General features: G+C 45.2%; 1 protein-coding gene across 8 annotated transcripts in view; it reads right to left on the reverse strand.

Moving 5' to 3' along the window:
* LOC129700757 (PDZ and LIM domain protein 5-like) overlaps nucleotides 1-25,610 on the reverse strand; it is a 214,609-nt gene that overhangs the window by 112,921 nt on the left and 76,078 nt on the right. For all 8 annotated transcript variants that reach the window (XM_055641485.1, XM_055641479.1, XM_055641470.1 and 5 more), the window contains exon 3: nucleotides 24,468-24,619. In XM_055641485.1, the coding sequence (XP_055497460.1) occupies nucleotides 24,468-24,619 (152 nt within the window). The remainder of the gene's footprint in view (nucleotides 1-24,467; nucleotides 24,620-25,610) is intronic.

Raw genomic sequence — 25,610 nt, forward strand, 5'->3', positions numbered from 1 at the left:
TAAAGTCATCAGGCTGCCGTGTGGTTGCGATCGCTCAAAATCCCCCCGAGGTGCTACACGAACTGAGACATTAATTTGTTTATTGGAAAGGGATTAGCCTGTCAAATGGTGGACTGGACATACTTTGGATTAATTAATCCAACACACGATACCATTGAGGTTTGTGAGAGGCTTTTAGACAGGGTCAAGGCTTTGCAGGGAATGCAGAGGTATGTATCATGTACAAGCCAAGAGGATTAGTTTAACAGTATCTTGTTCAGCACAGATATTGTGGGCTGAAGGGCAGTCCTGTACTCTACTCCTCTCCGTATTGTCTATATAGAAGCATAACCAATTTATATATTGATCGATTGACCGAAAGATACAGCATGGAACAGGCTCTTTAGCCCACCTTCCCCTTTGATAATCAATCACATTCAATGTTATCCCACTTTCTCATCCACGAGGGACAATTTACAGATCCACAGATCAACTACCCTCTGACTAAAGAAGTTCCTCCTCGCCTCCTTTCTAAAAGAGCGCCCTTTAATTCTGGGGCTATGACCTCTGGCGCTAGACTCTCCCACCAGTGGAAACATCTTTTCTACATCCACTCATTCTATGCCTTTTATTATTCTGTAAATTTCAATGAAGTGTCCCCCCCCCCCCCCCCTCAACCTTCTAAACTCCAGCGAGTCGAGGCCCAGTGCTGTCAACCGCTCATCATATGCTAACCCACTCATTCCTGGGATCATTCTTGTAAACCCCCTCTGGACCTTCTCCAGAGCCAGCACATCCTTCCTCAGATATGGGGCCCAGATTTGCTCACAGTACTCCGAATACTGCCTGGCCAGCGCCTTATAGAGCCTCAGCAGTACATCCCTGTTTTCGTATTCCAGTCCTTTGGATATAAATGCTAGCATTGAATTTGCCTTCTTTATGACCGATTACCATCCCCCCCCCACCACCTACTGGAGCAAGTGGCTCCCATAGCTCACAGGGTAAAGGATGCTATGAAAACTCAGCAAGCCTTGTATCAAAAGAATTAAAAATGTGGAGGATGAATTTGGAGTGACACACTCGCAAAGTAAACCTCACTGCCTTTCCGCAGTGTTGATATGTATCTGCAAAGCATCTGCAAACATAATTTTCCCAATTGTTAAAGAACGAACGGCCCAGCGGCATGACTGGTAAAGTTGCTGCCTTGTTGTGCCACAGATCCAGGCTCGATCCCGAATACGGGCGCTGTCTGTGTGGAGCTTGTACGTTCTCCCTGTGACCGCATGGGTTTTCTCCGGGTGCTTCAGTTTCCTCCCACATTCCAAAATACATGCCGGTTTGTGGGACCTCTGCAAATTGTGTACGGAGTGTGAAGGGAGTGGATGAGAAAATGGGATAACATGGAACTAGTGTGAATGGGTGATCGATGGTCGGCGTGGACTCAGTGGGCCGAAGGGTCAGTTTCCACGGTATATCTTTAAACTAAAGGTTTGATCTGCTGAATTCCTTTAACAATGTTGTTTCTGTAAATTTCAATGAAGTCCCCCCCCCCCTCAACCTTCGAAACTCCAGTGAGTTGAGGCCCAGTGCTGTCAACTGCTCATCATATGCTAACCCACTCATTCCTGGTATCATTCTTGTAAACCCCCTCTGGACCTTCTCCAGACTGTTGTCCACATTGTTCTCCAGAACAATGTTGAAGGAATTTTTATTTTGCATATCTTCGGTGTAACTAGCATCCACAAATATTTTTTTGAAATTGTTAATTCTAGGACAGGTTTAGAGGGGTATGGGTCAAACGCAGGCAGGTTGGACCAGTGGAGATGGGGCATGTTGGTCGGCATGGGCAAGCTGGGCCAAAGGGCCCGTTTCCACGCTGTATGACTCTATATCACTTTTACAGTACACCAGTAACAAAAGCTCATTGCCTTCACAGCCTGAGCACAGCCCCCCTGCCCCGCTCCTGCATCTGGTCTGGGTTAAACAGAGTTCCCTTTGGCCAACGTTTTCGTCAAGCAAAACGCTATAGCAATTCTATTTATGGAAATAAAAGCAGAAGATTATTTTTCCATCAGACAGATGCGTTCCAAGTAGTTTACTGGGTCACTGAGTTCTAAATCCCGACTCTTTTTTTTTAAATTGGGATGGGGCTGGCGGTGAAGAAGAACTAAAAAGAGCCATTTGTTTCAGGAAACAGTATAATTCAGATCACCAGGAAGTCCCTCAATCTCACATCCGACCTTGATCCCACACTAGAGATCGGTACACTACCATTACCCTGTGGGCATTTGGAATTATTATGCAGCTGTGCAAATGTGTCCCCTACAATGGAACATTTTTTTTTTATCCTTTGCGAGTCTTTTTATAACTACCCAACTTTTGTTATCAATGGTAGTCATGACCTGCCGGCAGGGTCCAATGTGTATGAATGTATTGACACAAGGATCTGTAGATGCTGGTTTACAAATAAGACACAAAGAACAGATAGAAACGTACCGCACAGGAACGGGTTCTACGGCCCACGATGTCTGTGGCGAACATGAGGCCAAGATAAGCTGATCTCCTCTGCTTGCATGTGATCCATATCCCTCCATTCCCTGCACATCCATGTGCCTACCAACAAGACTCTTAAACATCACTATCGTATCTGCCTCCACCACCACCCCCAGCAGCGCGTTCCAGGCCCCCACCAACCTCCGTGTAAAAAAAACCTGTCCTGCACATCTTCTGTAATCTTTCCCCTTTCACCATAAATCTGTGCCTTCCAGTCTTTTCTACCCTGCGGAAAAGGTTCCCGCTGTCTCCAGGTTTCATTCAAATTCTTGATCTTGCCATTCCCGAAACAATCTTTTAGTGAAACTACGCTGTGCACAAATCAAACCTTTACCTTAAATGACCGTGCTGGAGTAACTCAGCTGGTCAGGCAGCATCTCTGAGATTATGTATATGCGACGTTTGCTGTCTGAAACATGACCAATCCATTATTGGTTTGCTTTACTTTGGAGATACAGCGTGGGAACACCGAGTCCCCGCCGACCAGCGATCCCCGCACACAAACACTATCCTACACACTAGCGACAATTTACAATTATACCAAGCCACCCAGCCTACAAACCTGTACGTCTTTGGAAAATGGGATGAAACCGGAGCACCCGGAGAAAACCCACGTGGTCACTCCATAAAGACAGCACCCGCAATCAGTATTGAACCCAGGTCTCTGGCGCTGTGAGGCTGCAACTCTATCGCAGCGCCCCTCTTTATACAAATACAGGCTTTCCCCCCCATCTCTGAGCAGATAAGCAGACGTCCCTGTATGCTCAGACCGTGAGCCAATGTCCCCAACAAACTCCATGAGTGTGTAAATCACTGCCGCTTTATCCACCCGTTTCAGTGGCTGACGGCAGCATTAAACGGTTGCTGATGTGATCACTCCAGCACAATAGTACTGAGCAAACTCACACAGGCTTCCTTCACCATTTACCTCAGCCTTTAACGGAGAATCCACAATTCTTTTGATGCCTCCTGACAGGAAACCATCCCCCTTCCCTTCATTAACGATTTTTCATGCTCTCTCTCACAAAACACATAAACACACGCAAGCACGAATGCACACAATAACATTCACGCAGACACGCACACATGCATCCATAAATACAGGCATATCCACAGAACATGCACATGCAGACACACAGATACAGGCAGATACACACACCAAGAGATACACACACGCAAAGACACACACACATACGCACAAAGACACAGTCACACATGCACACTGATGCAGATAAGCAGATACAGACACACAAATATTACGACACATACAAGCAAACACACACATAGAGGCAGACCCATATACACAGTCACATTGATACACACAGATATACACACAGAGATACAAATGCACAGACACATACACACAGATACGCACATGCAGACATACACAGTCACACGTACACATGCATACACACACACACGACTTACATGCATGCACAGACACACAGGCCACTGGCTGACAGCCACAAGACTGTGAAACTAAGCATTAGACAAGGCGCAGAGGGACTTGTGTTTACCGCTCACAAGCCTGCTCCCCCACGCATTAACATCAAGGCTGACAGGATCCTTCAACTCAGCTCCAATTCCCTGTCTTCCCCCATAACCCAGACTCCCTCTACACCAAACATCTGTCTATCTCGGCCTGAATATATTCACTGACTACCCCACTCAGAGTTCCCTGGGTTGAAAGACCCAAAGACTGTTAAACCCACCTGAGAGAAGATATTCCACCCTTCTCTGTAACCCATGCCCTCTGGTTTAGTTTTAGTTTTGAGATACAGTGCGGAAACAGGCCCTTCGGCCCACCGAGTCCGCACTGACCAGCGATCCCTGCACACTAACACTACCCTACACACACTAGGGGCAATTTACACTTATACCAAGCCAATTAACCTACAAACCTGTACATCTTTGGAGTGCAAGAGGAAACCAAAGGTCTCGGAGAAATCTACGCAGGTCACGGGGAGAACATATAAACTCCATACAGACACCACCCGTAGTCGGGATCGAGCCTGGGTCACGGGCGCTGCAAGACAGCAACTCTGCCACTGTGCCACCCCTAGTTCTGGATTACTCTGTGATGGACAACATCCTCTCAGTATTCACCTGCTCAATATCACGTGCGCGTAAGTTCCAACAGATGCTAAATCACTCTCAGAGACTCCCTGTGCGAGGGCGGCAGGATGGCGCAGCGGTTAGAGCTGCTGACTCACAGCGCCGGAGACCCGGGTTCAATCCTGACTACGGGTGCTGTCTGAACGGAGTTTGGACGTTCTCCCTGTGACCACGTGGGCTTCCTCTGGGTGCGTTGGTTTCCTCCCACACAGGTAGAATTACACAGCATAAACAGGCCTTTCAGCCCAACTTGTCCACACCGACCAACATGCCCCATCCACACTGGTCCCACCTGCCTGTGTTTCGCCCATATCCCTCTAAACCTATCCTACTGATGTACCTGTCCAAATGTTTTTTTAAGTGCTGTGATAGGTACCTGCCTCAACTATCTCTAATGGCAGCTTGTTCCATTTTCCTAAGATAGACACAAAATGCTGGAGTAACTCAGCGGGTCTGGCAGCGTCTCTGGGGAAAAGGAATAGGTGACGTTTTGGGTTGAGACCCTTCTTCAGTACAGCATTTGTGTAAAAATGTTGCCCCTCAAGTTCTTATTAAATCTTTCCCCTCACAAACCTATGGCCTCCAGCTCTTGATTTCCCTACTCTGAGTAAAAGACTGCATTTATCCTATCTATTCCTCTCATGATCTTATAAACCTTTATATATATATATCCAGAAGACGTGCGGGTTTGTGGGTTAATTAGCCTCTATAAAATTGCCCGTAGCGTTTAGTGAGAAGAGGAGAATGTGGGATAACATAGAACTTCTGTGAACAGGTATCGATGGTTGGTGTGGACTCGGTGAGCTGAAGGGTCTGTTTGCATGCTGTAGCTCTGTGGGATGAGTGGTGTACCGCACACACCCGCTCCTCCTCCTCCCATCTTACTCCTCATGACCCAGAACGTCTCAGAACACTCAAAAGCAAAGTGATTGATTGATCGATTGAATTGATGAATTGAAAGATACAGCATGGAAACAGATCCTTGAGTCCACCCGTTGACCACACGATCACACATGTTCTATATGATGCCACTTTCCCATCCACTGCCTCCACACTGGGAGCAATTTATTGAGGCCGATTAAGCTTCAAACCCAGGAGAGACACAAAATGCTGGAGTAACTCAGCGGGACAGGCAGCATCTCTGGAGAGAAGGAGTGGGTGACGTTTCAAATCGAGACCCTTCTTCAGACAGTCAGTCTAAAGAAGGCTTTCGACCCAAAACATCACCCATTCCTTCTCCCCAGAGATGCTGCCTGTCCTGCTGAGTTACTCCAGCATTCAGGGTCTATTTTTGGTTTGAACCAGCATCTGCAAGTTCCTTCATACACGTTTAACCTACAAACCTGTACCTGTCCGGCAGAAGAAACACCTCCAGACTCAGGAACAGCTTCTTCCCTTGTGTTATCAGGTTTCTGAGCCGTCCTTACAAAAGCTAGGGTACTGTCCGATTCACCTCTACTCCATTGCGGACATTGGACTTTGTCTAAGGAACTGAAGCACTACAATGCTGAGAACTATATTCAGTTCTCTGCATTGATTGACTTGATTGTACTTATGGTGCATCTGATCTGTTTGGATAGCATGCAAAACACAAAGCTGATCACTGAACCTCAGTACATGTGGCAATAATAAAACTTAAACGGAAACTTAAATATTGTGCACCTTGAGGTTTTGAGCTTGGCTGAAAAAAAATCATACGATAGAAGAGATTTGAGGACGTGCAGGTACTAACGCAACGTTTGAGAAACATTTAGACAGGTACATTGTAGGATATGTTTAGTAGGATATGACCAAACGCAGGCAGGTGAGACAAGTGTAGATGGGACATGTTAAGTCACGTGGGCAATTGAGGCCAAAGGGCCTGTTTCCATGCTGTTTGACTCTCAGAGACTATTTAAAAGGAAAAAAAATTGTGCAGATCAATTACGTGAGCTTTGCCTTCCAGCTCTGGATTATTCTTTAAACAAAGTGATTGTTCAATAATGTGAGCAAGAAAACAAATTAAATATTTACCAAACTGCCACGAACAGAAATTCATTCAGCATCTGAAATGAGGCAGGGAGCCAAGGATATACATATTTAAATCTAAAAACCTCTAATTTATAGGAAATCCTACAGCCAATCTGGGCTGTCATGGTGGCGTAGCGGTAAAGTTACTGCCTTACAGCGAATGCAGCGCCGGAGACCCGGGTTCGATCCTGACAACGGGTGCTGTCTGTACAGCTTGTAAGTTCTCCCCGTGACCTGCGTGGGTTTTCTCCTAGATCTTCGGTTTCCTCCCACATTCCAAAGACTTGTAGGTTAATTGGCTTGGTACAAGTGTAAAATTGTCCCTAGTGGGTGTAGGATAGTGTTATTGTGCAGGGATCACTGGTCGGCGTGGACCCGGTGTGCCGAAGGGCCTGTTTCCGTGCTGTATCTGTAAACTAAACTAAACTACTACTTCATCGATCCAGTGCCGCCAGGACACTGGGCCTTAAAGAAGGAAAATAAAACAGTGCCCATCTCCTGTGGCCAAGATGGGACTTTTCGGCGATTGATTGGAAGGTGCAAGATGGCGCCGGGACGTGGAGAATCTCTGTGTGCTGCGTGGGGAGAGGATTCATTGTATTCACATGCAGCATGATTTTACTGGAGACCATGCACAACAAGCTGTATATCTCTGTACACTTAACTGCCTGGTTTGGGAACTGTTCAGCAGCTGACAGAGCAGCTCTCCAGAGGGTGATAAGAACTGCCCAGGGTATCATTGGACTCCCCCTGCCCCCTCTGGAGGACATTTACCACTCCAGATGCCGCAGCAGGACCTGTAATATCGTGAAAGACATTACACATCCTAGTCACCACCTTTTCACACTGCTGCCCTCAGGATAAAGGTACAGGTCGCTAAAGCCACGCACTGCCAGACTCAAGAACAGCTTTTACCCATCAGCAATCTTGGAACTGAACTCTGTCTCGGGAGCAGGTTATGGGGAAGGAGGGGGGTTGGAAAGAGTGTTAATTTATGTAAATGTGAATCCATGGGTGGGTTTGGGGAGGGAGGGAGTGTAAAAAGTATGAGTATGTGAATGTTTGAAGCTCTTTTAAATGAAGAGACACAGTAATCTCATTGTATGTGACACATGCAATGACAATAAAGCATTCTGATTCTGATTCTGAATGAATAAACCAGTCAACCGTTCACACAGATAAATGCAACAAACACACGTGCAGGTTTGCAGGTTAATTAGTCACTGCAAATTGCCCCTCGAGTGTCGGGAGTGGGTGAGAAAGTGGGATAACACAGCACCAGTGTGAATGGGTGATTGACGGTCGGTGTGTACTCAGAAGGGCCTATTTCCATGCTGTATCATTCAATCAATTAATTCAACCCATCAATCTCCAACAAACACCAATGGTTGGGGTTGAATTTCCAATTCCACCATAGTCGGAGAGATTCTGCACAGAAACAGGGCTTTCGCACTCAACGTGGATTGTTAGAGGCTGGGGGGAGACCTGATAGAAGGATATAAAATTATGAGAGGCACAGATGAGGTAGTTAGTCAGAACTTTGTTTTCCAGGGTGGAAATGCCAGAGACTAGAGGGCATAGCATTAAGGTGGGAGGGCCAAAGATTAAAGGAGATATGTGGGGCAAAGATTTCTGGTGGTGGGTGCCTGAAACGCACTGCCAAGGAGGGGTGGTGGAAGCAGATACGATAGTGGCATTTAAGAGACTTTTAGATAGGCATGTGGATATACAGAAAATAGAGGGGCATGGATCATATACAGGGAGATAATATAACTGCAGTTCGGAGACTTTTAGATAGGCACACAGATATGTGGGGTATAGAGGGATATGGGGTCATGTGCAAGCAGATTAGATTAGGTTATCATGTTGGGTACAGACATTGTGGGCTGAAGGGCCTGTTCCTGCGCTGTAATGTTCTCATGAGTCCATATTGACCACCAACCACCCACTTACACTGATCCTATTTTATATTCTCCCCACATTCTCTTCAACTCAAATCAGGCCACTGACACTGTTGGCCGGAATTATCTGACACACACCAATTTTGGAATACTGAAAGCTTCCCATATGTCCCCCCATCTCCTGTGGAACTGATGCACTACAATACTAAGAGGTATATTCTGTATATCTTCCCCTTCGCTCTACCTCTTGCACTAAACATTATTCACGTTATTCCCTTTATCACACGTCTGTACACACCGTGGATGCCTCGATTGTAAACATGTATCGTCTTTCTGATGACTGGTTAGCACACAACAAAAGCTTTTCACTGTACCTCGGTACACGTGACAATAAACTAAACTAATCTCAACTCTTGTACTTGAGTTTGACTTGAATGTGCAGTATTTAATGATCTGCTTGGATAGCAAGCAAATAAAGCTTTTTCACTACGACGGTACACATGACAATAATAAACCTAAAAAGTTAACCTAAACTCCCCAATACTCGATGCTCAATACCAATCCTTACTGCAAGCAGTACATACAAATAAAGGCAAACCGTAGTGTAGGCAAACACCACAAGCAATTTTCTAATGCTTACATATCTAGAGCTCTCGGTCTCTTTAAGCTACTGAATGAAATTCAGTTGGCAACAGTGTGGTAAATATTTCATTTGCGCTGCTGTTCACACAGGAACCTTTAATGAATCAATCATTTATTTAATGAACAATCGGGCAGTGAAAGTCGCTTCATTGATTTACACGTCATTTTTTTCCCCCATAAGCTACATTTTGTAGTTATCTATCTTTTTTTTAAACAGATCACCAATGTACGTCGAACTTGACACCAGTTAAACATGAGATTGTAATGCTGATCCACCCCTCACTGCTTTCCACAGAGTCTGTTACATCTTCCCATCTCCACACCTTTCCACAAAGACCGTTCTCTCCGCAACTTCCCTAGCTATATTTAAGAGGGAGAACGTCCAAACTCCATAATGATCTCCTTTTCTTTTCACTATTTTCTCTCTCAACTTTCTTCATTTACTCGTTTTCTTTCTTCACACACTATATATTTCACATCTTTCTATCCTTTACTATCTAACTTCTTTTTCTTATGCTCATCTTTTTTCAATGTAACAAAAAAAAAAAAAAGAAGTTGTACATAAAATGTATTATGAAAATATATATTAGGAACTTTGGTGCCATATGACTGTGCTTACTTCTAATAAAATAAAATATTAAGAGGGAGTTAGATGTGGCCCTTGTGGCTAAAGGGATCAGGGGGTACAGAGAGAAGGCAGGTACAGGATATTGAATTGGATGATCAGCCATGATCGTATTGAATGGCGGTGCAGGCTCGAAGGGCCGAATGGCCTACTCCTGCACCTATTTTCTATGTTTCTATGTACTTTAATCGTAGGAGATGCAACATCTGTCCCTATACCTCCTCCCACGACTCCTTCCAGGGACTCAGACAGTCCTTTCAGGTAAGGCAGAGGTTCACTTGCCAATCTCATCCACTGTGTTCCGGGTGTGGTCTCCTATATATCGGCGAGACCAAAAACAGGCTCGGCGGTCATTTCGTCGGTCTCCACTCAGACCGCCTTGGCCTACGCAATCTCCCAGTTGCCAAATATTTCAACTCCCCATTCTGACCTCTCTGTCCTGAGCCTTCTCCACTGTCAGAATGAGGCCACACACAAATTGGAGGAACTGCACCTCACATTCGCTTGGACAGCTTACAACCCAGTGGTATGAACGTTGATTTATCTAATTTCAAGTCACCCCTGCATTCCGTCCCCTCCCCTCCCCCCCTTCCGTCCCCCACCCTAGTTGGCCGACCAGTTCCACTGTTCACATCCTTGTATCTCCCTTGTTATCACACCTTCCCAGGCCAACAATGGGTCATTGTGGGCTCTAAGCTTCCTGATGGTGGGCCGAAGGGCCTGTTTCCACACTGTATGACTCTCTGACATCGAGGGAAAACCTGACATCATGTGTAAATTTTGGAGGGAGGGAAAGATCAGCTAAACAGTCAGAACCCTTTTCTCAGGGTGGAAATGTCAAAGACAAGAGGGCAGAGCTTCAAGGTGAGAGGGACAACGTTTAAAGGAGATATGCAGGGCAAGTTATTTTTTACACAGAGGTTGGTGGGTGCATGGAACACGCTGCTGGGGGTGGTGGAGGAGGAGGCAAATACGATAGTGGCGTCTAAGAGGCTCTTAGATAGATTCTCTGAGAATGGAGATATTGATCACGTGCAGGCAGAGGAGATTAGTTTAACTTGGATTATGTTTGGCACGGACATAGTGGTCAAAGGGTGTGTTCCTGTGCTGCACTGTTCTATGTTCAATGAACGTGGTCCCAGACTTATTTGCCTGAGGGAGGTTTGATATCTTCTCTCCTAATGAGTTCCATACAGTAAACCCTTATTACAGACTTTATAACAGATTTCAGTGATAGAGCACTCGATGCTGGTTACACTGCAGAGGCTATTGAGAATTACAAGGCATTGAAATCGACAAGGCATTGATATTGACAAGGCATTGATATTGACAAGGCATTGATATTATTGTGTATTAATAATTTGGATAAGGGGATTGAAGGCTTTGTGGCCAAGTTTGCAGATGATGCTAAGATAGGTGGAGGGGCAGGCAGTGTAGAGGAAGCAAGGACTCTGCAGAAGGACTTGAACAGATTAGGAGAGTGGGCAGAGAAGTGGTATATGAAATTCAGTGTAGCAAAGTGCGGAGTCATGCATTTTGGTAATAAGAATAAAGGCGTAGATTATTTCCTAAATGGAGAGAGAATCCAGAAATCGGAGGTGCAAAGGAACTTGGACTCCCAGAAAGTTAATTTGCAAGTCGAATCGGTAGTAAGGAAGGCAAATTCAATGCTAGCATTTATATCAAGAGGACTGGAATACAAAAACAGGGATGTAATGCTGAGGCTCTATAAGGCGCTGGTCAGGCTGCATTTGGAATACTGTGGCAAATTTGGGCACCATATCAGAGGAAGGATGTGCTGGCTCTGGAGAGGGACCAGAGGAGGTTTACAAGAATTATTCCAGGAATTAGCGAGTTTGCATATGATGAGCGTTTGACTGCACTGGGCCTCTACTCGGTGGAGTTCAGAAGGTTGAGGGCGGACCTCATTGAAAGTTACAGAATAATGAAAGGCATAGATAGAGTGGATGTGGAAAGGATGCTCCCACTGATGGGAGAGTCTAGGACCAGAGGTCATAGCCTCAGAATTAAAGGGCGCTCTTTTTTTAAAAGGAGGTGAGGGGGAACTTCGCTAGTCAGAGGGTAGTTAATCTGTGGTACTCATTGCCACAGAAAGCTGTGGATGCCGTCAGTGGGTATTTTTAAGGCAGAGATAGACATATTCTTGATTAGAACGGGTGTCAAGGGTTAGGCAGGAAAATGAGATTAGGTGGCAGAGATCAGCCATGATTGAATGGCAGAGTAGGCTCGATAGAACGAATGGCCTATGCGAATGGCCTAATTCTACTATAACTTGAGAACGTGATATTGACAATGCCTTGATATTGATACACTTATAAACAGTTATAACAAGAGTTTACTGTACTTCCATATGATCTACCCAAAGACATAAGTGGCGAAGACAGAACATTGGCTTAATTTCCGAACTGAAAGGGAGAGCTGTTCCAGAATGATGTGTGTTGGTCTTGAACCCACAACCTTCTGCTGCAGAGGCAAGAGAATTACCACTACGCCAGCTGTTGCACTGTATTTCAAAGCAAGAAACAGAAATCGTACTGGGCTGAGAAGTTTATTCCTGGGGAAAAAAATATTCTTCTTCCTCAGAAAAATTATGTGCCTGCTGTATATTTGTGCATGTGTGTCTTAAAATGAAATCCTAAAGCGTTCCAATTAAAACAACATTCGATATTATGAGAAAAAGTTAAAACAACATTCTTCAAGTTGTAGTTTAAAATTCCATTAATCAAGTTGTCCAAACAAGTCATCTCCAGCTATCTTGGAAGCCATGTCTTCACATCAGTGTTCATTTACAAATGTGCATTTAAAAGTTCTCCCATCTGTCTAAATCATTGGCATCAGTGCCTCAGAGTTGACATTTCAAGTCAGGAACCCTCAAGGATGTTCTCAAAGCCTCCTTGACAAAAATCCAACAGCCCCCACCAACGCGAGAACCCTTTGGCCCTTGACATCGTCAAGAGGAGGACTATGATTCGGAACATGACCAAGAGCATAGAGTCTATGCGTCAGGAGTACAGAGATCTCACGAGTTTTTACGAGGATGTTGCCAGGACTCGAGGGCATAAGCAATAGGAAGAGGTTGGGCAGCGTGAGGTGCAGATGGAGTCAATGGAAAGGAGGCTGGTTTGTGATGGTCTGGGCTGCGTCCACAATTCTCTGCAATATCACAATTCTGCAATGTTCCTGTCTAATCTATTGACTGTTGTTATTGTACCTGCCTCAATCACTTCCTCGGGCAGCTTGTTCCATATACCTACCAGTCTCTATGTGATATGTTGCCTTATTAAATCTTGTCCCACTCATCTTAAACCTGTGTCTGGTTCTTGATTCCCCTACTCTGGGTAAAAGACTTTCGGTTAGTTTAGAGATGGGAGCCCACCAGAGTCCGCGCCAATCAGTGATCCCTGCACACTAACACTATCCTACACATACTAGGAACAATTTACAATTTTACCAAAGTCAATTAGTCTGCAATCCTGTACATCTTTGGAGTGGCTTTGTATATCTTTAGGGAATCTGTGCATTTATCCTGTCCATTCCCCTCAAAACACCTCTATAAGAAGTGTTTAAGAAGGAACTGCAGATGCTGGAGAATCGAAGGTTACACAAAAAAGCTGGAGAAACTCAGCGGGTGCAGCAGCATCTATGGAGCGAAGGAAATAGGCAACGTTTCGGGCCGAAACCCTTCTTCAGACTGATAAGGGGCGGGGACAAGAAAGGAAAAAGGAGGAGGAGCCCGTAGGCTGGGGGATGGGAGGAGACAGCAGGGGGACTGAGGAAGGGGAGGAGACATGAACCGTTTGGGGAGTCTGCATCCTGGGGGCATGAACATCGAATTCTCCCAATTTTGTTAGTCCTTGCTGTCTCCTCCCCTTCCTCAGTCCCCCTGCTGTCTCCTCCAACCCCCAGCCTTCGGGCTCCTCCTCCTTCTTCCTTTCTTGTCCCCGCCCACCCCCGCCCCCGATCAGTCTGAAGAAGGGTTTGGCCCGAAACGTTGCCTATTTCCTTTGCTCCATAGATGCTGCTGCACCCGCTGAGTTTCTCCAGCATTTTTGTGTACCTCTATAAGATCACCCCTTGGTCTTCTGCACTCCAAGGAATGAATCCCTTTATCCTGTGTCTGTACTATATTGATGGCTCGATTGTAATCATGTGTAGTCTTTCCGCTGACCGGATAACACGCAAAAAAAACAAAAAAACTTTACACTGTACCTTGGTACACGTGACAATAATAAGCTAAACTGAACATGGATAGGAAAGGTTTGGAAGGATGTGGGTCAAACGCAGGCAAATGGGACGAGCTTAAGGGTCTGTTTCCATGCTGTGTGACTCTAAATGGAACTCGGTGAGAGATCTGCTGTGGTCTTGAGTAAAGTTTGCCTCTTGACCTTTTGAATAGTGCTGGTGCTGATATTCTGTCTGCTTATAAATAGAAGGAAGGTTTGACGTTCTGCACCGAGTTAACATGAGATGATATTACCGTGCTCCAGGCTGCTTGCAGGGCTGTTGAATATCGAATCTGCAACTGTTTGCAAAAGTACGTCCACAGATTCCGGCTTCCACAAGACCACAGTGCCTTTGGATATTTTATAATTGATAAATCGCAGAGACAGGGCCCAGCCCCAATTTTCTTGATACAGTGTTCCAGGCCGAGAGTTTCATCAACGGCTATGTTTTGTTTTTAAAAAAAAGCTTTTCTTTAATAAAAGAAGAAATATCAGTCTGAAGTTTAGATGTGAGATACATCACGGAAACTGGCCCTTTGGCCCACCGAGTCCGCATCGACCAGCGACCCCCGTACACTAGCACTATCCTACACACTCGGGACAATTTACAACCTTTACTGAAGCCAATTAACCTACAAACCTGCACATCTTTGGAGTGTGGGAGGAAACCGGAGCACCCGGGGAAAACCCACGCAGTCACGGGGAGAACGTCCAAACTCCATATAGACAGCACCTGTAGTCAGGATCGAACCCAGGTCTCTGGCGCTGTAAAGCAGCAACTCTACCGCTGCACCAGCTTGCCGCCCCCCAAGACGACGATATCCATGAAGAAGGGTCCTGACCCAAAATGTCACCCATCCTTTTCCTCCAGAGATGTTGCCTGATCTGTTAAGCTACTCCAGCATTTTGTGTCTGTATTTTTATTACTTTATTTCTTGTTTACAGTTTGCAGCATCACCCAGATTGGTAGCTCCAACCAGTCCTAAAAATCACTGGTCCGGCACCATCATAGAACATAGAACAGGACAGCACAGGACAGGCCCTTCAGCCCACTGGGTCTGTGCCGAACATGAGGCCAAGTTAGGCTAATCTCCTCTGCCTGTGTAAGATCCATATCCCTTCGTTCCCTGCATATCCATCTGCCCATCTAAAAGTCTTTTAAACCTCACCATCATATCTGCCTCCATCCTGGCAGCGCGTCCCAAACACCCACTACACTCTGTGTAAAAAATCTTGTCCGGCACACCTCCTTTGGACTTTCCCCCACTGAATTTAAAGCTATGCCCTCTACCCTTGACATCTCCACCCATGATATCTCAACCGTGAGTAAATAATTTAGACTGTCTATCATATCTACGCCTCTCATAATCTTACACATTTATATCAGGTCTCTCCTCAACCTCTGAACTCCACAGAAAGCAACTGCACACCAGGGTAGACACAAAGTGCTGGAGTAACACAGAAACATAGAAAACAGGTGCAGGAGTAGGCCATTCGGCCCTTCGAGCCTGCACCACCATTCAATATGATCATGGCTGATCATCCAACTCAGTATCCCATACCTGCCTTCGCTCCATACCCGCTCATCCACAAGGGCCACATCTAATTCCCTCTTAAATATAGCCAATGAATTGGCCTCAACTACCTTCTGTGGCAGAGAATTCCACAGATTCACCACTCTCTGTGTAAAAAATGATTTTCTCATCTCGGTCCTAAAAGATTTCACTCTTATCCTTAAACTGTGACCCCTTGTTCTGGACTTCCCCAACATTGGGAATAATCTTCCTGCATCTAGCCTGTTCAATCCCTTAAGAATTATGTAAGTTTCTATAAGATCCGTCCTCAATCTTCTAAATTCTAGCGTGTACAAGCCGAGTCTATCCAGTCTTTCTTCATGTGAAAGTCCTGCCATCCCAGGAATCAGTCTGGTGAACCTTCTCTGTACTCCCTCTATGGCAAGAATGTCTTTCCTCAGATTAAGAGACCAAAACTGTACGCAATACTCCAGGTGTGGCCTCACCAAGACCCTGTACAACTGCAGTAGAACCTCTCTGCTCTTATACTCAAATCCCTTTGCTCAGCGGGACAGGCAGCATCTCTGGAGAGAAGGAATGGGTGCCGTTTCGGGTCGAGACCCTTCTTCAGACTGAGAGTCAGAGGCGAGGGAGTCTAGAAGAATAGAAGGGTCAGGTGTGAAAACGACAGATCAAAGCAAGCGATGATCAAATCTTAGCTGACAACGCAGCAGGCTAGGGGGCATGGTCAAGGCTGAGGACAGGAGTCCAGTGGCACCAGGACCAAAAGCTGCTCCTACCTCTTATGTAACAATCTAACGGATTCTCCAACAGTTACCGTGTGATTAGCATCACCGTTTTTATATCACTGGCGCAGCATAATTGGTGTTGAGGCAGGTACAATAATATGTAAGGCATTTGAGTCTGTACATGGATAGGAAAGGTGTAGAGGGGATAAGGACTCGGTACGAGCTAATGGAACTAACTTGGTTGGGGCATCTTGATCAGCATGGACAAGTTGAGCCAAAGGGCCAGTTTTCAAACTGTCTGACTACGACTGACTATACCTCTTTAAATATGATTAAAACTGTATGACTCTTTATGACTTTATGACTCCATGACTCTTAACTCTTTAAGTATGAGTATAACATTATATAACTTAAGATAGACACAAAATGCTGGAGAAACTCAGCGGAACAGATAGCATCTCTGGAGAGAAGGAATTGGATGACGTCTTGGGTCGAGACCAATCTTCAGACAACGAAATAAGATGAAGATGAAGGGTCTTGACCCGAAACGTTACCCATTCCTTCTCTCCAGAGATGCTGCGTGTCCTGCTGAGTTACTCCAGCATTTTGTGTCTATCTTCGGGTGTAACTCAGCATCTGCAGTTCCTTGCGACACTGTGTAACTTTTTATGACTCTGACTTTTTATGACTATGACTCTATGACTATAACTCTACTAATTTCTACAAATCAAACATCCTTAACTGTATTTCTTCAGGGGAAGGTGATCGGTGTATTGTGGGAAGGTATTCCAAATATTCCCCTGAAGTCTTCTCACCGAGGTACAGTGAAAAGCTTTTGTTGTGTGCTAATCAGTTTAGTGGAATCACAATACTTGATCACAATCAAGCCACTCACAGTGTACAGATTTATGATCAAGGGAATAACGTTTAGTACAGGATAAAGTCCAATAAAGTCGGATTAAAGATAGTACAAGGGTCTCCAATGAGTAGATGGTAGGTTAGGACTGCACTCTAGTTGGTGAGAGAACGGTTCATTTGCCTGGGAAGAAACCGTCCTTGAATCTGGAGGTGTGTATTTCCAAACCTCTGTACCTTTTTAAAGGTTTAAACAGCATTAGCAATATCGCTGCGAAGCTTCCAGATGCCTCCAGTAGATGGATCATGTCAACACAGTTCTATCGGTACACACAGCAGGCGGACATGTACTTGTGTCAACAAATTCAATCATCAATAATTGCAATTGTTTAACCACACCTATTGGGAATTTTGGGGACTATTCTGGTGACGGCATCTGGCTCAAGAGCAATGGCTGTAAGCACGCACTGCGTGTAGAAACCAAGAACTCATTCTGGTGAGCATTCGTAATAAGGTAGATGAGTTGAATGTGCAGATAGTTATTAATGAATATGATATAGTTGGGATCACAGAGACATGGCTCCAGGGCGACCAAGGCTGGGAGCTGAACATCCAGGAATATTCAATATTCAGGAGGGATAGACAGAAGGGAAAAGGAGGTGGGGTAGCGTTGCTGGTTAGAGAGGAGATTAATGCAATAGAAAGGAAGGACATTCGCTTGGAGGATGTGGAATCGATATGGGTAGAGCTGTGAAACACTAAGGGGCAGAAAACGCTAGTGGAAGTTGTGTACAGGCCACCTAACAGTAGTAGTGGAGTTGGCGATGGCATCAAACAGGAAATTAGAAATGCATGCAACAAAGGTAAAACAGTTATAATGGGTGACTTCAATCTACATATAGATTGGATTAATCAAATTGGCAGGGGTGCTGAGGAAGAGGATTTCTTGGAATGTATGTGGGATAGTTATCTAAACCAACATGTAGAGGAACCAGCGAGAGAGCAGGCTATTCTAGACTGGGTATTGAGTAATGAGGAAGGGTTAGTTAGCAGTCTTGTTGTGTGTGGCCCATGGGCAAGAGTGACCATAATATGGTTAAGTTCTTCATTAGGATGGAGTGACATAGTTAATTCAGAAACAAGGGTTCTGAACTTAAGGAAAGGTAACTTTGAGGGTATAAGACGTGAATGGGCCAAGATAGACTGGCAATTGATTCTTAAAGGGTCGATGGTGGTTATGCAATGGAAGGCATTTAAAGACCGCATGGATGAACCACAACAATTGTTCATCCCAGTTTGGCAAAGGAATGAATCAGGGAAGGTAGTGCATCCGCGGATAACAAGGGAAATCAGAGATAGTATCAAAACAAAAGACGAAGCATACAAATTAGCCAAAAAAAGCAGCCTACCAGAGGACTGGGAGAAATTCAGAGTCCAGCAGAGGAGGACAAAGGGCTTAATTAGGAAAGGGAAATAGATTATGAAAGAAAACTGGCAGGGAACATAAAAATTGACTGCAAAAGCTTTTATAGATATGTGAAGAGAAAAAGATTAGTTAAAACAAATGTAGGTCCCTTGCAGTCAGAAACAGGCGAATTGATCTTGGGAAACAAGGACATGGCAGACCAATTGAATAACGACTTTGGTTCTGTCTTCACTAAGGAAGACATAAATAATCTGCCGGAAATAGCAGGGGGCCGGGGTCAAATGAGATGGAGGAATTGAGTGAAATCCAGGTTAGTCCGGAAGTGGTGATAAGTAAATTGAATGGATTGAAGGCTGATAAATCCCCAGGGCCAGATAGGCTGCATCCCAGAGTACTTAAGGAAGCAGCCCGAGAAATAGTGGTTGCATTAGTGATAATTTTTTTAAACTTTTTAGATTCTGGAGTAGTTCCTGAGGATTGGAGGGTAGCTAATGTAACGCCACTTTTTAAAAAGGTTGGGAGAGAGAAAACGCGGAATTACAGACCAGTTAGTCTAACATCGGTAGTGGGGAAAATGCTAGAGTCAGTTATTAAAGATGGGATAGCAGCACGTTTGGAAAGTGGTGAAATCATTGGACAAAGACAGGATGGATTTATGAAAGGTAAATCATGTCTGACGAAACTTATAGAATTTTTCGGGGATGTAACTAGTAGAGTGGATAAGGGAGAACCAGTGGATGTGTTATATCTGGACTTTCAGAAGGCTTTCGACAAGGTCCCACGTAAGAGATTAGTATACAAACTTAAAGCACACGGTATTGGGGGTTCAATATTGATATGGATAGAGAACTGGCTGGCAGACAGGAAGCAAAGAGTAGGAGTAAACGGGTCATTTTCAGAATGGCAGGCAGTGACTAGTGGGGTACCGCAAGGCTCAGTGCTGGGACCCCAGCTATTTACATTATATATTAATGATTTGGATGAGGGAATTGAATGCAATATCTCCAAGTTTGCGGATAACACGAAGCTGGGGGGTAGTGTTAGCTGTGAGGAGGATGCTAGGAGGCTGCAAGGTGACTTGGATAGGTTGGGTGAGTGGGCAAATGAATGGCAGATGCAGTAAAATGTGGATAAATGTGAGGTTATCCACTTTTGTGGCAAGAACAGGATAGTAGATTATTATCTGAATGGTGGCCGATTAGGAAGGGGGGGGGGATGCAAAGAGACCTGGGTGTCATGGTACACCAGTCATTGAAAGTAGGCATGCAGGTGCAGCAGGCAGTGAAGAAAGCAAATGGTATGTTAGCATTCATAGCAAAAGGATTTGAGTATAGGTGCAGGGAGGTTCTACTGCAGTTGTCCAGGGCCTTGGTGAGACCACACCTGGAGTATTGTGTACAGTTTTGGTCTCCTAATCTGAAGAAAGACATTCTTGCCATAGAGGGAGTACAGAGAAGGTTCACCAGACTGATTTCTGGGATGTCAGGACTTTCATATGAAGAAAGACTGGATCGACATGGCTTGTACTCGCTAGAATTGAGAAGATTGAGGGGGGATCTTATAGAAACTTACAAAATTCTTAAGGGGTTGGACAGGCTAGATGCAGGAAGATTGTTCCCGATGTTGGGGAAGTACAGAACAAGGGGTCACAGTTTAAGGATAAGGGGGAAGTCTTTTAGGACCGAGATGAGAAAACAAAATTTTTTTCACACAGAAGTGGTGAATCTGTGGATTTCTCTGCCACAGAAGGTAGTTGAGGCCAGTTCATTGGCTAGATTTAAGAGGAAGTTAGATGTGGCCCTTGTGGCTAAAGGGATCAGGGGGTATGGAGAGAAGGCAGGTACAGGATACTGAGTTGGATGATCAGCCGTGATCATATTGAATGGTGGTGCAGGCTCGAAGGGCCGATTGGCCTACTGCTGCGCCTATTTTCTATGTTTCTATTCCCTCTAGGGAATGACAATAAAGGTAATTCTAATCTATTCTATTCTATTCTATTCTATTCTATTCTATTCTATTCTCTCCCCCTAACCCCTTCCCCACCCTAGTCGTGCCATTGCTCACATCCCTGTATCCCTTCGTTATCACCTCATCCCCGGTCAACAATGAGCCATTATGTGCTCCACCCTTCCTTGGACATCTATTGCCGACCCTGATTTTTTCTGGCCTTTTCTCACCTCTAGTTCACCCCATCCTTACTTTCAGTCTGAAGAAGGGTTCTGACGCATCCTTTTTCTCCCTTTCTATCCCACAAGTCACAGACAGATACAGACCAATACAGGCCTTTGACCCATTGAGTATGTGTTGACCATTATCCTCCACCACTGAGGGTCCGGACCGTATAATCTCCTATCCATGTCCTCCACAGATGCTGCCTGACTGGTTGAGTTCTTCCAATACTTGTGTCCTACTCAAGATTCCAGCATCTGCAGAGCCGTAAGTTTCCATTAATCTTTTTTTTTTTTAAAGTTCGGCCCTCATTCTCAAAATCTCTCCTCACTGAGGGCAATTTACGGCGACTAATTAACCTCACAATCCCGCGGATTTTTGGAATATTTGGAGGAAATCCACAAGGTCAGAAGAACATGGAGACTCCACACGGCACCAAAGGTCACGTTCGAACCTAGGTCTCTGGTGATGTGAGACAGTGGCACTTTTGGGCCCTATATCTGTGGAAGAATGTGCTGGTGTTGGAGGGAGTCCAGAGGAGGTTTACGAGAATGATCTCAGAAATGACTGGGTTAACATACGATGAGCGTTTGACAGCACTGGGCCTGTACTAGCTGGAGTTTAGAAGGATGAGGGGGAGACCTCATTGAAACTTACCGAATAGTGAAATACCTGGAGAGAGTGAATGTGGAGAGGATGTTTCTACCAGTGAGAGAGTCTAGGACCAGAGGCCACAGCCTCAGAATAAACCGATATAATTTTAGAAAGGAGATAAGTAGGAATTTCTTTAGTCAGAGGGTGGTGAATCTGTGGAATTCATTGCCACAGATAGCTGTGGAGGCCAAGTCAATGGTTATTTTTCAGGGGGAGGTTGACCGATTCTTGATTAATACGGGTGTCAGGGGTTATTGGGATAATGGGGTTGGGAGAGAAAGAGGGAAAGATAGATCAGTGATTGAATTACTGGAGTAGGTTTGATGGGCCGAATGGCCTAGTTCTGTTGCTATCACTTATGACCATAAACTCCAGCAGCTTGACCATTGTGCCAACCTTGCTGACTCTTAGACTGCACTCTCTGACACTGTATGTGGCTGCGGTGATGAATAGGTTTCGTGCCTGTAACTTCCCCATGAACTACAGGGCACAACTTTTTTTTTTCACAATAGATGCAGGAATAGGCCATTTGGCCCTTCGAGCCAGCACCGCCATTCAATGTGATCATGGCTGATCATCCCCAAACAGTACCCCGTTCCTGCCTTCTCCCCATATCCCCTGACTCCACTATCTTTAACTTGCTCTTAAATTTCCCTGCTAATAATCCAACCAATTTCATGATGGAAATAACTTGATTGAACTCCATCAATGCAGCACGGGGACATGCTATTCAGCCCATGTTGTCTGTTCAGAACGTAGCGTTAAAAGAATCTCCTCTGCCCGAGCATGATCCATATCCCTCCATTCGCTGCATATCCATGTGCCTATCTAAAAGCCTCTGAAACGCCACTACCGTATCTTCCTCCACCACCTCCCCTGGCAGCGCCTTCCAAGCACCCACCACTCTCTGTGTAAAAAATCTTACCCGCATCATCTTCTTTAAACTTTGCCTCTTTGGCATATTGCTCTCCTGATTGTTAATGCCGTTTTCAATTTCATAACACACCAATCCCACATCTATTTTACAGATACAAACCTTTGTAAAAGAATTGGACTTTATACACTAATCTTACAATGATAGTATTGTATTCTTTGTATTGTATTCAAATTTATTGTCATTGTCTCAATTAGAGACAACAAAATGAATTTCCCTTTACAGTCAGTATCATAAAAATAAATAAATAATAAATATTAAAACATATTAAAAAAATAAAATAGAAATTAAAAAAAAAAAAGCACAAACACAGAAAGTCCACGACACAACACAACACAGTGGCACCAAGGTGAGGAAGGCACCATTGTGTGAGGAAGGCACCATTGTTTAGTGTTGGAGGTACAGTGTGATAACAGGCCTTTTGGTCCACTCGTCCGACCAGCAATTGCTCAGACACTAGTTCTATCCTGCACACTAGGGACAATTTACAGAAGCCAATTAACCTATAAACCTGCACGTCTTTGGAATGTTGGCGGAGACCAGAACACCCAGAGGAAACCCACACGGTCACAGGGACACCCGTAGTCAGTATCGAACCCCCGGGTCTCTGGCACTGTAAAGCAGCAACTCTACCGCTGCGCCACTGTGCCGCCCTATTTATGCTGCATACACAGCCTAAAGAATTTATACTGCAGACACAGCCCCAGTACAATTAAGAAGCACTGGTCAAGATAGAGAATCAAGTTCCATTGAGGATTTCAAAGGACATGCAACCTCAGCTAAACTGGGAACATCTTCAGTTGCTGAGGATAAAGTTTCCTTCAGAACAGAATGTTTCACATCAACATAAAACTGGCGATCTGCTCCCCTTACAGAGTTCAAGATGTCAGAGGTTTGCATTCCATCTTAATACTTAAAACACACTACTTACAATGGACCTTTCAACACTTGGAATCAGACTTGCTTCTACACACAGTGGTGCAGCAGTAGAGCTGCTGCCTCATTGCGCCAGAGACCCAGGTTCGATCCTGACCTCGGTGCCATCTATACGGAGTTTGTATGTTCTTCCCCGTGACCGCGAGTATTTTCTCCGGTTTCCTCCCACATGCCAAAGACGTGCGGGTTTGTAGATTGATTGGCTTTGTAAATTTCCCCTAGTGTGTAGGGTGCGAAAGTGGGATAACGTAGAACGAGTGATTGTTGTTCGGCACAAACGCTGTGGGCCAAAGGGCCTATTTTCATGCTGTAAACTATACATCACTCCCTCAACTGCTGCAACAGCAAACAAGGTCTTTTCATTTGAGTTGAGCCAATTATCCTACAAACCTGAACTTCTTGGGAGTGTGGGAGGACCTGAGCACCCATAGAAAAACCCACACGGTCACAGGGAGAACATACACACTCCGGACAGAGTCCTGCCCCTCCTCTCTTCCACCATTCATCCCCCTCTCACCCAATTCAATTAGTCTGAAGAAGGGTCCTGATCCAAAACATCACCTTTCCATGTTGTCCAGAGATGATGCCTGACACATGCCGCTCAGGTTATTCCAACACTTTGTGTCTTCTTTTGCTGACCTTCGTGTTTGTGTTAAGCGCTTTGTACTGATCCTCGTTTACACAGAAGATCGACACAGAGTGCTGGAGTAATTCAGCGAGTCAGGCGGCATTTCTGGAGAAAAGGAATAGGTAACATTTTGGGTCGAGACCCTTCTTCAGACTCAGTTTACAGAGTACTATGTTTACATGTTCTGTTGTGCTGCTGCAAGTAACAATATCATTGTTCTCTTTGGGACATATCCCAATGAAGCACTCTTGACAACGGTTCATAAACAATTGGACAGGTACATGGATAGGGAAGGTTTAGAAGGATATGGGCCAAACGCAGGCAGGTGAGACGAGTGTAGGTGGGACTGGTGTAGTTGGTTGGCATGGGCATGTTGGGCCAAAGGGCCTGTTTCCACGCGGTACATCTCTATGACGGCCCTTCTAACCCAACAAGGTCAATTTCCAAACTAAATATTGTCGTTCGATCCATGGCACAAGTAATGGGAGGGAGGCGGGTGGCAGGGTGCCACAAGCAAGGAGGTTGATGCTCACCTCTGCAGACTGAGTTTCAAGGACCCGGTGCAAGCCTTGATCTTGTTCTGCGCCGCCAGGTGGGCCATCCCATCAGTGCTGGCCTCGTCGATGGACAGAACCACGTCGCCCACCTCGATGCCAGCCTGTGCCGCCTTCCCGCCTTCCGACAGCTGCAGGGAGAGACAGACACAATGAGATGAGTTCCGAACTCAACAATACAGTAAACCCTTACTTGGACAGATACATTGTAACATTTGGACATGGATAGGACAGGTTTAGAGGGATATGGGACAAACACAGGTAGCCGAGACTAGTGTAGATGGGACATGTTGGTCGGTGTGGGCAAGTTGGGCCGAAGGGCTCGTTACCATGCTGTATGACTATGACTATGGGGAGCAGGGGGGTAGATGGTGTCCGTTATTACCGAGTAATGGGGGATAAGTAGAATTGAAACTTTAGATACAGCGAAGAAACAGGTCCTTCGGCCTACCAAGTGCATGCCAACCAGCGATCCCTTATATCAACGCTATCCTACAAAACTAGGGTCAAGTTAATTTGTAATTAACAGAAGCCAATTAACCTACAAACCTGGATGTCTTTGGAGTGTGGGAGGAAACCAGAACACCCAGAGAAATCTTCCACGATCACAGGGAGAACGTACAAACTCCGTATGGACAGCACCCGTAGTCAGGATCGAACCCGGGTCTCTGGTGCTGTAAGGCAGCAACTCTTCCACTAGACCCTTGGACTATCTTTAATTGGACTTTATCTTACACTAAACGTTATTCCCTTTATCCTGTATTCGTACACATGGATAGCTCAATTGTAATCATGTATTGTCTTTCCACTGACTGGTTAGCACACAACTGGTTAGCCAATATAGGCATAATTCTGGAAAGGACACAGATTGATGGAGCAACTCATGAGAACATAGACAGAAGACATTTCAGGTTGAGGATAGACAAAAATGCTGGAGAAACTCAGCGGGTGAGGCAGCATCTATGGAGCAAAGGAATAGGTGACATTTCGGATCGAGACCCTTCTTCAGTAAGTGTCTCGACCTGAAACATCACTTATTCATGTTCTCCAGAGCTGCCATTGTGTCCCTTTGTATTAACCGGCATTTGCAGTTCCTTGCTTCGATAATTCTGGTTCACCTCC

Source organism: Leucoraja erinacea, chromosome 1 (genome assembly GCF_028641065.1).
Source record: "Leucoraja erinacea ecotype New England chromosome 1, Leri_hhj_1, whole genome shotgun sequence".
Classification (NCBI taxonomy): domain Eukaryota; kingdom Metazoa; phylum Chordata; class Chondrichthyes; order Rajiformes; family Rajidae; genus Leucoraja; species Leucoraja erinaceus.